Source organism: Peromyscus californicus, unplaced genomic scaffold (genome assembly GCF_007827085.1).
Source record: "Peromyscus californicus insignis strain IS unplaced genomic scaffold, ASM782708v3 Scaffold_9__1_contigs__length_137607984, whole genome shotgun sequence".
Taxonomy (NCBI): Eukaryota; Metazoa; Chordata; class Mammalia; order Rodentia; family Cricetidae; genus Peromyscus; species Peromyscus californicus.
Genome location: NW_026294617.1, coordinates 92,750,996 through 92,764,807, shown reverse-complemented (window position 1 = coordinate 92,764,807; position 13,812 = coordinate 92,750,996). Strand labels below are relative to the sequence as shown.

Here is a 13,812-nt window from a genome sequence, read left to right as displayed (position 1 = left end):
GGGAAAAAAGGACTTCGGTGCTTAAAAAGCAAGTAGAGAAGACCCGTGCTGGTGAGATGTCAGTAGATGATCTCTCTGCTTTACAACTCATCTTCTGCCTATGTGGTTACATATAATCTTGTCTTTACTAAAAATGCCATGCTTCCTTCTGCAGCCCCATGAGAGTGTATCTGCAAAGACACACATGCAGTCCTGATATAATAATATAATAGTGTGCATTAGAGGTGGGAGACTTACAGATTTCACAGCAGTGATGGTCAGGGCAAACAAGGAAAATGCTTTTAACCTAAAAACAGACTGTGAACAACAAAAATGCAGGCACATTCTAAAGGAGAACTCCAAACCTGGCACTACTTAGTCAATTCATTTTATTTTTCTGCATCTGTCTGGCCATGCACATGTGATAGGATAATATTTTTCCCCTGAGTCCTTGAAGCACAAGGCCAAGTAGACAGACTGTGGACAAGTGAGTGAGTGAATATTTGGCCTCATCTGTTAAAGTGGGCTTTCTCCAATGATCTGAATAGCTTTTTTCAAATTATATTTTCTCTCTCTGTCTCTGTCTCTCTGTCTCTGTCTCTCTCTCTCCTTCTCCCTCTTTTAAAAATGTACTTGGAATTTAAATGGCAAAATATCCTGCTACCTTTGGCTTCTCAGGAAAGACTCAATGCTTGTCTGTACCCATCCTACTGAAGTTACTATAGTTAATATGGTTTCATGCTGAGCTCTGAACTATTACATTTTTAAGTAATAATGAGACAGTGGAACTAAAATTCCAAACAGTAACAGCAAAGCAAAGGGAACAAGCAACTTTCTCTGCTTTATTTCTAAATTTTAGTGCTTCTCAAGGAAGCCCAGGCCGAGAGCAGTTAAATTACACGCTGGTACCACAGCCATGATCAGGCGTAGTTTCTGCCCCGAAGCTGTCTCTTACAGCAAGCTGCATTGTTCTGTGTATGAGCTCTTGTCTCCTAGACCATGCCCCTTCTTCTCCTTACGTTTCAAGAACAATGCCTTGTAAATTAAAACTTAGAAACATTCCAAACATTGAAAAAAGCCCCCAAGACAGCAGGGAGAAGGGTAACATGAATCTGCGCATCTCCATCGTGCAGATTCACGACCTGTCAACATTTGGCCACATTTATTGTCCCTGTACTCCTTTTCCTCATCATTTCTCACCCCCCCACCACTTCCTCACTCCCTTTCCCTTTTGTGTTTCAATATAAATTCTGGTGTTTTGAGTTAGAATATTAGATGGGCTGTGGTGGTATTGTGTTCCCCAAAATATTGTGCACGCTAATAAACTTATCTGGGGTCAGAGAAGAGAACAGCCACAATAAAACATAGGTTTAGGCAGTTGTAGCACACGCCTTTAATCCTAGCATTCCAGAGGCAGAAATCCCTCTGGATCTCTGTGAGTTCAAGGCCACATTGGAAACAGCCAGGGATGGTGACTCACGCCTTTAATCCCAGAAAGTGAGTCTTTAATCCCAGGGAGTGATGGCAGAAAGCAGAAAGGTATATAAGGCATGAAGAACAGAAACTAGAAGCATTTGGCTGGTTAAGCTTTTAGGCTTTTGAGCAACAGTTCAGCTGAGACCCATTCTGGATGAGGACCCAGAGGCTTCCAGTCTGAGGAAAGAGGATCAGCTGAGGAACTGGCAAGGTGAGGTAGCTGTGGCTTGTTCTGTCTCTCTGATCTTCCAGCATTCACCCCAATAACTGGCCTCAGGTTTGATTTTATTGATGAGAACTTTTAAGATTCATGCTACAATGGGCTACGTTCTGAACACAGTCCCAAAGACTCTGCTGATGTCCCTCATGTTAATCAGCTACCAGGAGACTGGCTCTGGATCTTTCAGTTCTGAGGGACAAGAACTTGGGACATTCCTATATTTTTCAAGTAGTCTAGGACATTAAGGTTTTTGAATAACTTACTGTGCAGGTAATGCCATTGTGGTGTGTGTGTGTGTGTGTGTGTGTGTGTGTGTGTGTGTGTGTGTGTGTGTTTAGTAACCTCCTGTAGTTCCTGAGAAAGAAATCTTAAAATTAAGCATTCACCAATCCACAAAATGATGGGGTTTGAGAAGTTCAAGATAGCTGAACACATGGTGGTATCTAAAGGGTGGCATGACCAGGGAGGGGAGAGAAGCTCCAAGTATCTTGTCCCATTCATCTCTCCTATCTGGATGTCAGTCTTTATTCTCTGCTGCCATATCCTGTATCAATACAATAAACCAACAAACACGTTTCCCTGAGTTCTGTGAATCCTGGATTGTTAGTTGTTGAGACAGAAGTATGGGTGACAGAGTGCTATTTGCAATTGTTATGTTCACTGAGGTAAGTCGTGTGGTACTAAGCCTTCATCCTTGGCTCCAACTCCAGGAATAGAATGGAGTTACATACAGAATGCCAGATGCATCAACTGGAGGATTGTTTGGTATGTGTGGAAAAGCCCCTATACATGGGGTATTAGAAAGAGCATGTATTTAATGGGAGCATACGTGGGGTACATGTGTATCTTCATGGGGATGTCGTTCTGTAGGCTGTGAATATGTGTTGCTCTGATTGGTTGATAAATAAAGCTGTTTGGCCAATGGTGAGGCAGAATAAGGTCAGGCAGGACATTCTAACTAGAGAGAAAGAGAGAAGAAAAGAGAGAGGAGATGCTGCCAGCTGCTGCCATGAGAAGCAAAATGTAAAAGTACTGATAAGCCACAAGCCACGTGGTAAAGTATAGATTTATAGAAATGAGTTAATTTAAGATGTAAGAGCTGGCTAGCGAGACACCTGAGCCATTAGGCCATATAGTTTGTAATTAATAGAAGCCTCTGTGAGTTCATTTGGGTCTGAGTGGCTGCGGGACCATGGGGCTGTGGTAGGTAGGTGGGACCAGGAAAACTTCAGCTACAGTATCTTGTGACTTCAACACGGTTATAGTAGTTGGAGCACCAACCCTTTTCCATGGTTTTAATTCAAGTACTAGTATTATTATTTCTATGACAACCCCAAAATTCTTTTTTTTAATTTCTCAAATGAGATGGAGAGTTCTAACTGTCTATGCAAATTTCTACTATTTCAAAAACAGCCCTTGGGAGGAGCTGAAAATCCAATTAAAGAGACAGGGCAGTGAGTTAAGGACAAGAACCCATACTAGGCAATGATAGTGTAGCCTACTACTGTCCCCAAACTGCATAATTCCACTCACAAAGTAAGAATATTTTCTCTCAGCTATACCTATGTGGTGGCATAGAAAAAGGAACAAAGAGCAGTCTTCCCTGAAAGTAAGGGTAAAAATATAGCCGAGGAAACCCCAGTTCCTTTTAATATCTGTATTGTTTGAATCTTTTACAAGAAAGCTCTGAACCTCCGAGGCAAAGTGGGGCTGAGAGCTGCTGCACGTCAGATTCAAGATTCATTAGGCATCAGCGTCAAAAGACTGGATTCAGAAACCTATGCAATGTGTTACGCCTGGCGCTTGTTTTCACCCATCTGTGTGTGCTCTGCATATTTTCCTATTGTCATCAGACTGCAGCAAGATGACCATATGGACTGTGGTTCTCAATGCTTCTCTCTCATTCCACACTCTGCACACGAGGTCACCGTAATTTATGCTTGCATTATTACTTTCTTGGGTCCCCTTTCAGGTTTTCTGACAAAGTGTTGATGCCAGGAAGATTAAAAAGAAAGCTGAAGTTCAGGTAGAACTGACCTACAATCTTCGCACAAAGATCATCACAAGTCTTAGGTTTGTGTTTTTCTTCCTAAGATCTATTTTCAGAATTAAAATAAATAAATAAATTCAGTGGATTCATCCTGACCATACATCATTTGTAACTGGGCTTTAGGGCTACTGATTCAACTTCCATAATTTTCAGATAGCCTTATCATGTTTCTCTTATCTTTTCTTGCTTGGTTTTTATAGTTAAAAAGTAATAAAAATAAAAATATACACAAATTCATTGAAAAAGGATTCACTTGCCAAAAAAAAAAAAGGGCATTAGAAAGACAAATATTGGTTTAGGACTCCCTGATTTCCAAAAGTCTTTTTTTCCTAGAATTCTTATAAATAGATGAGGTTAAACATACTTAAGATCTTATTTATAGATTAAAAATAAATAAATTTATAGATAAATAAAGAAGAAATACTGGGGAAGAGAAGAGAATGCAGAATAAGAAAGTAATGAAAAAATGTTGTAAAATTGTTAGGTCCATAGAAAAATAACAAATTTATAATAAGTTTGGGAAAAATGGGAAACAAAATGAAAATCTTTATGGTTTTTAAAATATAGAGTATCTTTTCCCTTGCAATAAGAGCTTTCTTTTTGCATAGAGAGAGGAATGTTTCTGTGCTTTGTGAAAACAGGAGTGTTATAGGGCTCCATTTCAGCAAGTCAAGGACACCAAACAAGCCCTGAATGATTAGACAGTGCCACGGTGTGACTCACAGCAAGTCCCTGTTTTATTATTCTGCATACACTCAGGAGTCTCAACATTATCGCTGTGTATAAAGAAGTTATCTGTACATTTGTATGCCGAGCTGCATGCATTCTTAATGCCTTTCCATGATCCTGGTGTAGGACTGTATTTAGCTCTTTCTTTTGTTTTTATTCCAGAAGAAAATTAAACCATCCATAAGGATCTTGACAGTTAAGGCTTCCCCTTTCTCTCTATCTATTGAGCGTGCTAGCTGGGCTCTTGGAAATGCATGATCCTTGCTTGTTTTCCATAACATATCTGCTTTGCCCAGATGGCTACACACGTGTGAGCCACACAGGAAACTTCAGGCTGTGGATCATGGGAAAACAGATCTAGACAGCCAGGAATTTGAATTTTTAGTTGATTATGTAGACTGGGAATTTGGCCATGGCGTCAGGTCAGAGACAGGGAAGTACTGTGTTTGTATCATAGGCTCTGTAAAATCTCCATCTCTTTCCTGAACGGAAGTATCTTTATTGTTATTTTCTTCCAAGTATAGAAAAAAAAACATATGTTGTTTAGGAAAAAAATAATTATATATAAAGTAGAAAGTGAAAATTTCTCCTTGCCCAAAGTGTCATTACCTCTTAGACATAACACACGTTTACCTTTCTGAAACAAAGCTATGTGGCGTTTTTGTTCCGTAAGATTACATTTCACCTCTTCACTATGTTTTGAATATGTTTGGGGGTTATTAATACAACCAAATAGCTTTGCTTTCAAACTATAGGATCATGGGGAAATAAAGCCATCCTTTACTGGTTGGCACAGCCTGTGTTCTAAGGAATATCTGCTCGTGTACATATTTCTACGTCCCGCCTTTCATAGCCTGTGACAAACTCCTCTTCTGTCTGCATCAGTTATTTTCTTGTGGCTGTGCTAAAATACCTGACAGGAACAGTTCAAGGAACTTTTTTCGTTGGTTCCCAGTTTGAGGGTGGAGTCTCCCATGTCGGAGGAAGATGTGTGGTTCCCAGTTTGAGGGTGGAGTCTCCCATGGCGGAGGAAGATGTGTGGTTCCCAGTTTGAGGGCGGAGTCTCCCATGGCGGAGGAAGATGTGTGGCGACAGAGTTGTGAGGCAGCTGGTCACATTGCATCTGCATTCAGGAGGCGGAGAGGGATGGATGCTGGTGCACAGGCAGCTCGTCTCTTTTATTCATTCCAGGACTCAAGGGAATAGTGATGCCAAAATTTATTTAGGGTGGGTCTTGCCACCTCAATTAACCTGATCTAGGTAATCCCCCACAGACACGCCCAGAAGCTTGTCTCTTCTGTGATGTAAGAATCTGAGTTGACGACCTTAAGCATCACAAATGTGTGGTTGCTGAGTCAAGCTGTATTTGTGATTTGTGTTGTAGTTGATCTTGCTCCATGTGTACACATTTGCCACCATCGGACGCTATTAGTTTTTAAATGTTTCTCTAATTGCCAGTGACTGCTATAATTTGCACAGGGAGGACTTTTTCTGAACTGAGATCTAGCTGGATGGTCTGCAGGAGGTGGCTGTGTGGTTTGCTTGGTGATCCTGCCCTGCCTTCTGCCCCAGTCACCCCGTGATCACCAGAGTTAGCTGCTCGGCATTGGTGGTCTTTTGCTAAAGACTGACTTTTCTACTGCACTATTCACTGTATTTACACAGACACACATACATGCATGCACTCCACACTATATAAATATATACAATTTTTTATACCATTAAACATAAATCACATGTAAGATTTTACTATTGAAGGGCCCCAGCATACTTGCTTAGCCTAACGCCATTTTTGAGCAAGGCCTGAAAAGTAACTAAAGGTCAGAAAAACAACTTGTACCCTGGATAAGAGCCAAGTCAGCAGGCGTGTCGAGCTCGGGGAAAAACCACGAGCTGTCCTGAGTTTGAACCTGGCCTCATACGAATCGTCCAATCAGAACCCTGTAAACTATGCTTCCTGCTTCTGTACCCGCCCTTCCGCTGCCCAACCCTATAAAAACCCTCCACTCCAGCCCGTCGGCGCGCCAGTCTCTTCAGCCTCTGGAGGGACTGTATCGCCCCGGGTACCCGTGTTCCTGAATAAAGCCTCTTGCTGTTTGCATCTGACTTGTGGTCTCGGTGTGATCTCTGGGCGAGGGTCTCTCCAGAGGGAAGACTCCAGACGGGGGTCTTTCATTTGGGGGCTCGTCCGGGATCGGAGACCCCCGCCTCGGGACCACCGACCCACTGTCAGGAGGTAAGCTGGCCGGCCACTGTCTGTCTGTATTGTCTCAGTCTGTTTACTTGTCTTTCGTTTTCGTCGGACGTCCTAAGTCAGGTCTGAGTCGGTGGGGGCTGAAGGAGCTGACGAGCTCGGACTTCGCCCACCGAAACCCTGGAAGACGTTCCACGGGTATCTGAAGTCCCCTCTGGGGCACGGGAAGTCCCCTCTGGGGCACGGGAAGTCCCCTCTGGGGCACGGTTTTTCGGGGCCACCCACGCATCAGAAGGATACGTGGTACTGGCAGGGGACGGAGAATTCAAACACTCCGCGTCCCCATCTGAGTTTTTGCTTTCGGTTTTACGCCGGAGCCGCGCAGCGAAAAATTCTGTGGTCTGTCTTGTCTGTTTGTTTCTTGTTGTGTGTCTAACCCTTCTTTATTTGGAGACCATCATGGGACAGGCTGTCGCCACCCCACTGAGCCTAACCACGGACCACTGGTCCGATGTTAAGGCTCGAGGAAACAATGAAGGTGTCATTGTCAGGAAGAAGAAATGGATCACCTTCTGCGAGGCCGAATGGGTCATGATGAATGTCGGCTGGCCGCGAGAGGGATCTTTTAACCTCTCTCTTATTTCGCAGGTGGAGGGTAAGGTTTTTGCCCCTAGCCCTTATGGGCATCCCGACCAGGTCCCATATATCGCCATCTGGAGATCACTGGTCGAGAACCCATTTCCATGGGTTAAGCCTTTCCTTCCCCAGCCCCCTCCAGTCTCTGGGCCTTCTGCGCCCCCCAACCTGGACTCCTCCCTTTACCCCGTGCTCCCTCACAAGGAGACTCCTAAGCCTCCAGTCCTTCCCCCAGACCCCAATACCCCCCTTATAGATCTCCTGACGGAGGACCCACCACCATATCGAGCCGGACCACCTGGAGAGCCGGCCGAAGGGGCCCCAGCCGCTGCCCCGGTGGCGGCGTCCCCGGCCGTGCCCGTGGCAGATCCGGAAGTCACCTCGACTCGCAGGACCCACGGGGCTGGAGAAGAGGACGCAGCCCCGTCCCCCATTGCCGGCCGCCTCCGCGGCCGCCGGGATGACCCCCCTAATGAGTCCAGGGCCTTCCCGCTCAGAGAGGGGCCGAATCGCCAGTTGCAGTACTGGCCCTTTTCAGCCTCAGACCTCTAGAATTGGAAACAACATAATCCCCCTTTCTCCAGGGATCCTGTTGCCTTGACCGGCCTAATTGAGTCCATCCTAGTGACTCACAGGCCGACTTGGGACAACTGTCAGCAGCTCCTGCAGACCCTCTTAACAGTAGAGGAGAAGCAGAGAGTTTTCCTGGAGGCCCGGAAGCAGGTTCCGGGCGATGATGGGAGGCCAACCCAACTCCCAAATATCATCAATGCAGCTTTTCCCTTGACCCGCCCAGACTGGGACTTCAATACACCTGAAGGTAGGGAGCATCTACGTCTCTATTGCCAGTTGCTCTTAGCGGGTCTCCGAGCGGCCGCCAGAAGGCCTACCAATTTGGCTCAGGTAAGGAATGTGATACAGGGAAAGGAAGAAACACCCGCTGCATTTTTAGAGAGGCTGAAGGAGGCTTATAGGATGTACACTCCGTATGATCCAGAAGACCCAGGGCAAGCACCAGGTGTCATCCTATCATTTATCTATCAGTCTAGCTCAGATATCAGAACCAAATTGCAGCGGCTGGAAGGTTTACAGGCGCTAGGTTTGCCAGACTTATTGAAGGAAGCAGAGAAAGTGTTCAATAAGAGAGAAACTCCTGAGGAGCGTGAGGAAAGGAGATGGCAGAAACAAGAGGAAAGGGACAAGAAACAGCATAGGGAGATGAAAAAGGTTTTGGCCGCCGTTGTGTCTCAGGGACAGCGGAGAGAGGGAGATAGGTCGGGAGAGCGAAGGAGGCCACCCCTTGATAAAGATCAATGTGCTTACTGCAAGGAGAAGGGACACTGGGCCCGAGAGTGCCCCAAGAAGCCACAAGGACCCCGCCGGCCCAAGCCCAAGACCGTAGACCTCCTTAGTCTGGAAGACTAGGGGAGTCAAGGCCAGGAGCCCCCCCCCCTGAGCCTAGGATAACCCTCAAGATCGGGGGGCAGCCCGTGACCTTCCTGGTTGATACTGGTGCCGAACATTCAGTCCTAACCCATGCCGGAATGCCTCTTAGCCGGCATTCTGCACTGGTGCAGGGGGCAACTGGAAACAAGAGGTATTATTGGACTGCCGAGAGAAAAGTCCAACTGGCATCAGGGCAAGTAACTCACTCCTTTCTGCACATACCTGAATGCCCCCATCCACTGTTAGGACGGGACCTATTAACCAAATTGAAGGCACAAATCTATTTTGATGAGAAGGGACCGAGGGTCACGGGTCCTAAAGGAGACTCTCTACAAATCCTTGCCCTCAGTTTAGAAGAAGAATACCGTTTGTTTGAACCAGAACCCCCGGAGAAATCACCTGAGGAACTACAGAACTGGCTGAGAGAGTTTCCTCAGGCCTGGGCAGAGACTGGGGGCTTGGGGCTGGCACACGATCAACCACCGCTGGTGATCTCACTAAAGGCCTCCGCGACTCCCGTTTCAATTAGACAATACCCAATGTCACGGGAAGCTCATGAGGGGATCAAGCCCCATATTCGAAGGCTCCTGGACCAAGGGGTGCTAAAGCCCTGCCAGTCCCCTTGGAATACCCCTCTCTTGCCTGTTAAGAAACCGGGGACAGGGGACTACAGGCCGGTCCAGGACTTGAGAGAGGTCAATAAGCGGGTGGAGGACATACACCCCACGGTGCCCAACCCCTATAACCTTCTGAGCACCCTCCCACCGACCCACGTCTGGTACACTGTGCTAGACCTGAAGGATGCCTTCTTTTGTTTGAGACTGCACCCTCAAAGTCAAATGCTATTCGCTTTTGAATGGAGGGACCCAGAAAAAGGGCTTTCGGGACAGTTAACCTGGACCCGGCTCCCTCAGGGCTTCAAAAATAGCCCAACCCTCTTTGATGAGGCCCTACATGCAGATCTGGCCGGATTCCGGGTCGAACACCCAACCCTGACTCTGCTCCAGTACGTGGATGATCTACTCCTGGCGGCCAGGAGTCGAACCGAGTGCCTGGAGGGCACTCGAGCCTTATTGGCCAGACTTGGACAAAAGGGCTATAGAGCCTCAGCCAGAAAGGCTCAAGTATGCCGAAACAAGGCTACCTACCTGGGCTACACCCTGAGCGGGGGGCAAAGATGGTTAACAAGAGCGAGGAAGGAGACGATAATCTCCATCCCCCCTCCTCGGAACCCCCGCCAAGTTCGAGAGCTCCTGGGTACGGCTGGGTACTGCCGCCTTTGGATTCCTGGCTTTGCCGAACTGGCAGCCCCATTGTACCCCCTCACTAAACCAGGGGCCATGTTCCAATGGGAGGAGAAGCATCAGAAAGCGTTCCAACAGATCAAGAAGGCCTTACTCGAGGCCCCGGCTCTGGGTCTGCCAGATCTAACCAAGCCCTTTGAGCTGTTTGTGGATGAGAACTCAGGTTTTGCCAAAGGGGTACTGGTGCAAAGACTGGGACCTTGGAGGAGACCTGTAGCGTACTTGTCCAAGAAATTGGACCCGGTGGCTACAGGATGGCCATCATGCCTCCGCATGGTGGCAGCCATTGCCGTATTACTTAAGGATGCCCGGAAGCTGACTCTGGGACAGCCGTTGACTGTGCTGGCCTCCCACGCAGTGGAGGCCTTGGTCCGACAACCACCGGACAGATGGCTTTCTAACGCCAGAATGACTTACTATCAGGCCTTACTACTGGACTCAGACCGGGTAAATTTTGGGCCGACAGTTTCCCTTAACCCTGCTACCTTGCTGCCACTGCCTAGCCCCTCCAAGGAGCATGACTGCCTCCAGATTCTAGCCGAAGCACATGGCACCCGCCCTGATCTGACAGATCAGCCGCTTAAGAATCCAGACGCTGTCTGGTACACAGATGGGAGCAGTTTCCTGGAGGAGGGGAAACGCAGAGCCGGGGCAGCTATAACCACCGAATCGGAAGTGGTATGGGCATCGTCACTCCCGCCCGGGACATCGGCCCAGCGCGCAGAACTGATTGCGCTCACCCAAGCTCTCCGGATGGCAGAAGGTAAGAAGCTCACAGTTTATACTGACAGCAGATATGCCTTCGCCACTGCGCATGTCCACGGGGAAATCTACAGATGGAGAGGCCTGCTGACGTCCGCGGGTAAGGAAATCAAAAACAAAAAAGAGATCCTAGACCTCCTAAAGGCCCTGTTCCTCCCGCTCCAACTCAGTATTGTCCACTGCCCAGGGCATCAAAAGGATGACTCTGCGGTAGCCAGAGGGAATCGGCTGGCGGATCTGACTGCCCGAACAGTGGCTTCCCAGCCAGCAGGGAGCAGCCAGTTGATGGCCATACAAGAACCACAGCCTGAGAGAGACCCCGTGCCCTATAGCCCAGAAGACCATGAGCTAGCAAAGAAAATGGGGGCGGACTGGGAACAAGGAAGACAAGCATATATACTAGGGGACCGGATGGTCATGCCAACTTCCCATACCCGATACATGCTGAGATTCCTCCATGCATTGACCCATTTGAGCAAAAACAAGATGAAGACCCTATTGGACAGAGAAAACACCTGGGCAGTGCTGCTGAACCAGGATCAGGTACTCCAGCAGGTAACTTCTACCTGCCCAGCCTGTGCTCAAGTCAACGCAGGAAAGGTTCATCTAAACAAGGGGGCCCGCCAAAGAGGCCATCGTCCTGGTGTTCATTGGGAAATAGACTTTACAGAAGTAAAACCCGGACTCTACGGGTACCGGTACCTCCTGGTCTTCGTGGACACTTTTTCCGGATGGATCGAGGCATTTCCAACCAAGAATGAGACGGCTAACGTGGCAACAAAGAAACTGTTGGAAGAAATCTTCCCCAGGTATGGGATGCCTCAAATATTGGGGTCGGATAACGGGCCTGCCTTCGTCTCTCAGGTAAGTCAGAAGGTGGCCAAACTATTGGGGGTTGATTGGAAACTCCATTGTGCATACCGTCCCCAGAGCTCAGGACAGGTAGAACGAGCTAATAGAACAATCAAGGAGACTTTAACCAAATTAACGCTTGCAACTGGCACTAGAGATTGGGTGCTCCTACTTCCCTTGGCTCTCTACCGAGCCCGAAATACTCCTGGCCCACACGGCCTAACCCCTTTTGAGATCATGTATGGGGCCCCACCTCCTGTTGTAGACTTTCTCCATCCTGATATTTCCTCCTTTGCTACCACCCCTACTTTAGAGGCACATCTTCAAGCCCTCCAACTGGTGCAGAGGGAGATTTGGAAGCCCCTGGCCAAGGCCTATCAGGAGCAGCTAGACAAGCCGGTGGTGCCCCACCCCTTCCAGATCGGGGACTCCGTTTGGGTCCGACGACACCAGACCAAGAATCTGGAACCACGGTGGAAGGGGCCCTACACTGTCTTGCTGACCACCCCCACTGCACTCAAGGTCGACGGGATTGCTGCATGGATCCACGCCTCTCATGTGAAGGCTGCCAGGGAACCCGACCCAGCAGGATCCAGAAAGTCAACATGGACAGTGCGCCGCACACGAAACCCCCTAAAAATAAGGTTGGCCCGCGGCTCCTCTTCCTCCCCCTCCTCTTAATCTCTGCCTACCCCCAGGGGACTAGGGCGGCAGAGAGCCCGCACCTAGTTAAGAGACTCACTTGGCAGGTTATCTCACAAACTGGGGAGACGGTCTGGCAAACGACCGCCCTTCACACCCCCTTCACATGGTGGCCTAATTTGCATCCAGATCTTTGCCAACTAGTAGCAGGGTCAGAGGACTGGGACATCCCTACCACTGACCCCATGAACCCCAGAGCACCAGACGTCTGTCAGGATGGTACGGGAACTTGCAAATGTAGTGACGGGAGTTATGGATGTGGTCACCCTGAAACCAGAGCAGCCCTGTCACAACTATCCTTTTACGTCTGCCCCCGGGATGGTAGGGACAGAAAGATGACTAGACAATGTGGGGGTTATGAAAGTTACTTCTGTAAAGCATGGGGATGTGAAACAACTGGTAATACCTATTGGGAGCCTTCATCCACTTGGGACCTCATTAGGGTAAAAAGAACTACCCAAAGAGAAAGCCACTTATGGCGTCCTCTTACTCAAGGACGTTGTTGGGGAACTGTCACGTCAGGAAGAGATAATGCTTACTGGAAAGGGGGGGGGCCCTGTGTAAATTTCACCTGCAACCCCCTGAATATATCTTTTACTCAAAAGGGAAGGGAGATAACACAAGACTGGATTAAAGGTAAAACATGGGGACTTAGACTTTACATGACGGGATGGGACCAGGGAGTCGTGTTTACGATTAGGCTTAAAATCACGGAGCCCTCCGCCTCTATAGGTCCCAACCAGGTTCTCTCTGACCAAAAGCGCCCCTCTTTACCCGCTCCGGCACCCCCGAGGGCTACCCCCCGACCCAATTCAGCCATTCGCCCAAGCACGGCTCCGAATGCTATTGTAACCCCAGTCACCCTCCAGCCACCCAGGCCCGGTACGGGAGACCGGCTATTGAATCTTATAGAGGGCGCTTACTCAGCCCTCAATGTTACCAACCCAAATCAGACTCAGGAATGCTGGTTATGCCTAGTCTCCACACCTCCCTATTATGAGGGGGTGGCCGTAGTCGGAAGCTTCACCAATTCTTCTTCACCCCCGTCAGGATGTGCCTCGACACCTCAGCATAAGCTCACAATCTCCGAGGTGTCAGGACAAGGACTATGTCTGGGGACAGTACCCTACACCCACCAACACCTGTGTAATCGCACCCAGGCACTTGTTCCAGGACCCCACTATCTCGTGGCTCCCAACGGGACTTATTGGGCCTGTAGCACTGGACTTACACCATGCCTCTCCTCCTCAATACTAGCCAACACGGCCGATTATTGTGTGCTCATAGAACTGTACCCCAAGATAGTCTACCATGCACCTGAAGATATCTATGCCCGATATGAAACAGGGGTCCCCCGTATAAAAAGAGAGCCAGTCTCGCTAACCCTGGCCCTGATACCAGGTGGATTAACTATGGGAGGAGTCGCCGCCGGAATAGGCACAGGTACCACTGCCCTCATGGA

General features: G+C 48.5%; 1 protein-coding gene across 1 annotated transcript; it reads left to right on the top strand.

Annotated features, from left to right (window-relative positions):
- The first annotated feature begins 2,867 nt into the window (after positions 1 to 2,867).
- LOC128106676 (uncharacterized) lies at positions 2,868 to 12,402 on the top strand. Its single transcript, XM_052732224.1, is given in 5 exon segments — positions 2,868 to 2,878; positions 3,648 to 3,701; positions 4,751 to 4,876; positions 7,872 to 8,725; positions 8,728 to 12,402. Coding segments are annotated over 5 exon segments (4,647 nt in total). The 3' UTR covers positions 12,330 to 12,402.
- The last annotated feature ends 1,410 nt before the right edge of the window (positions 12,403 to 13,812 follow it).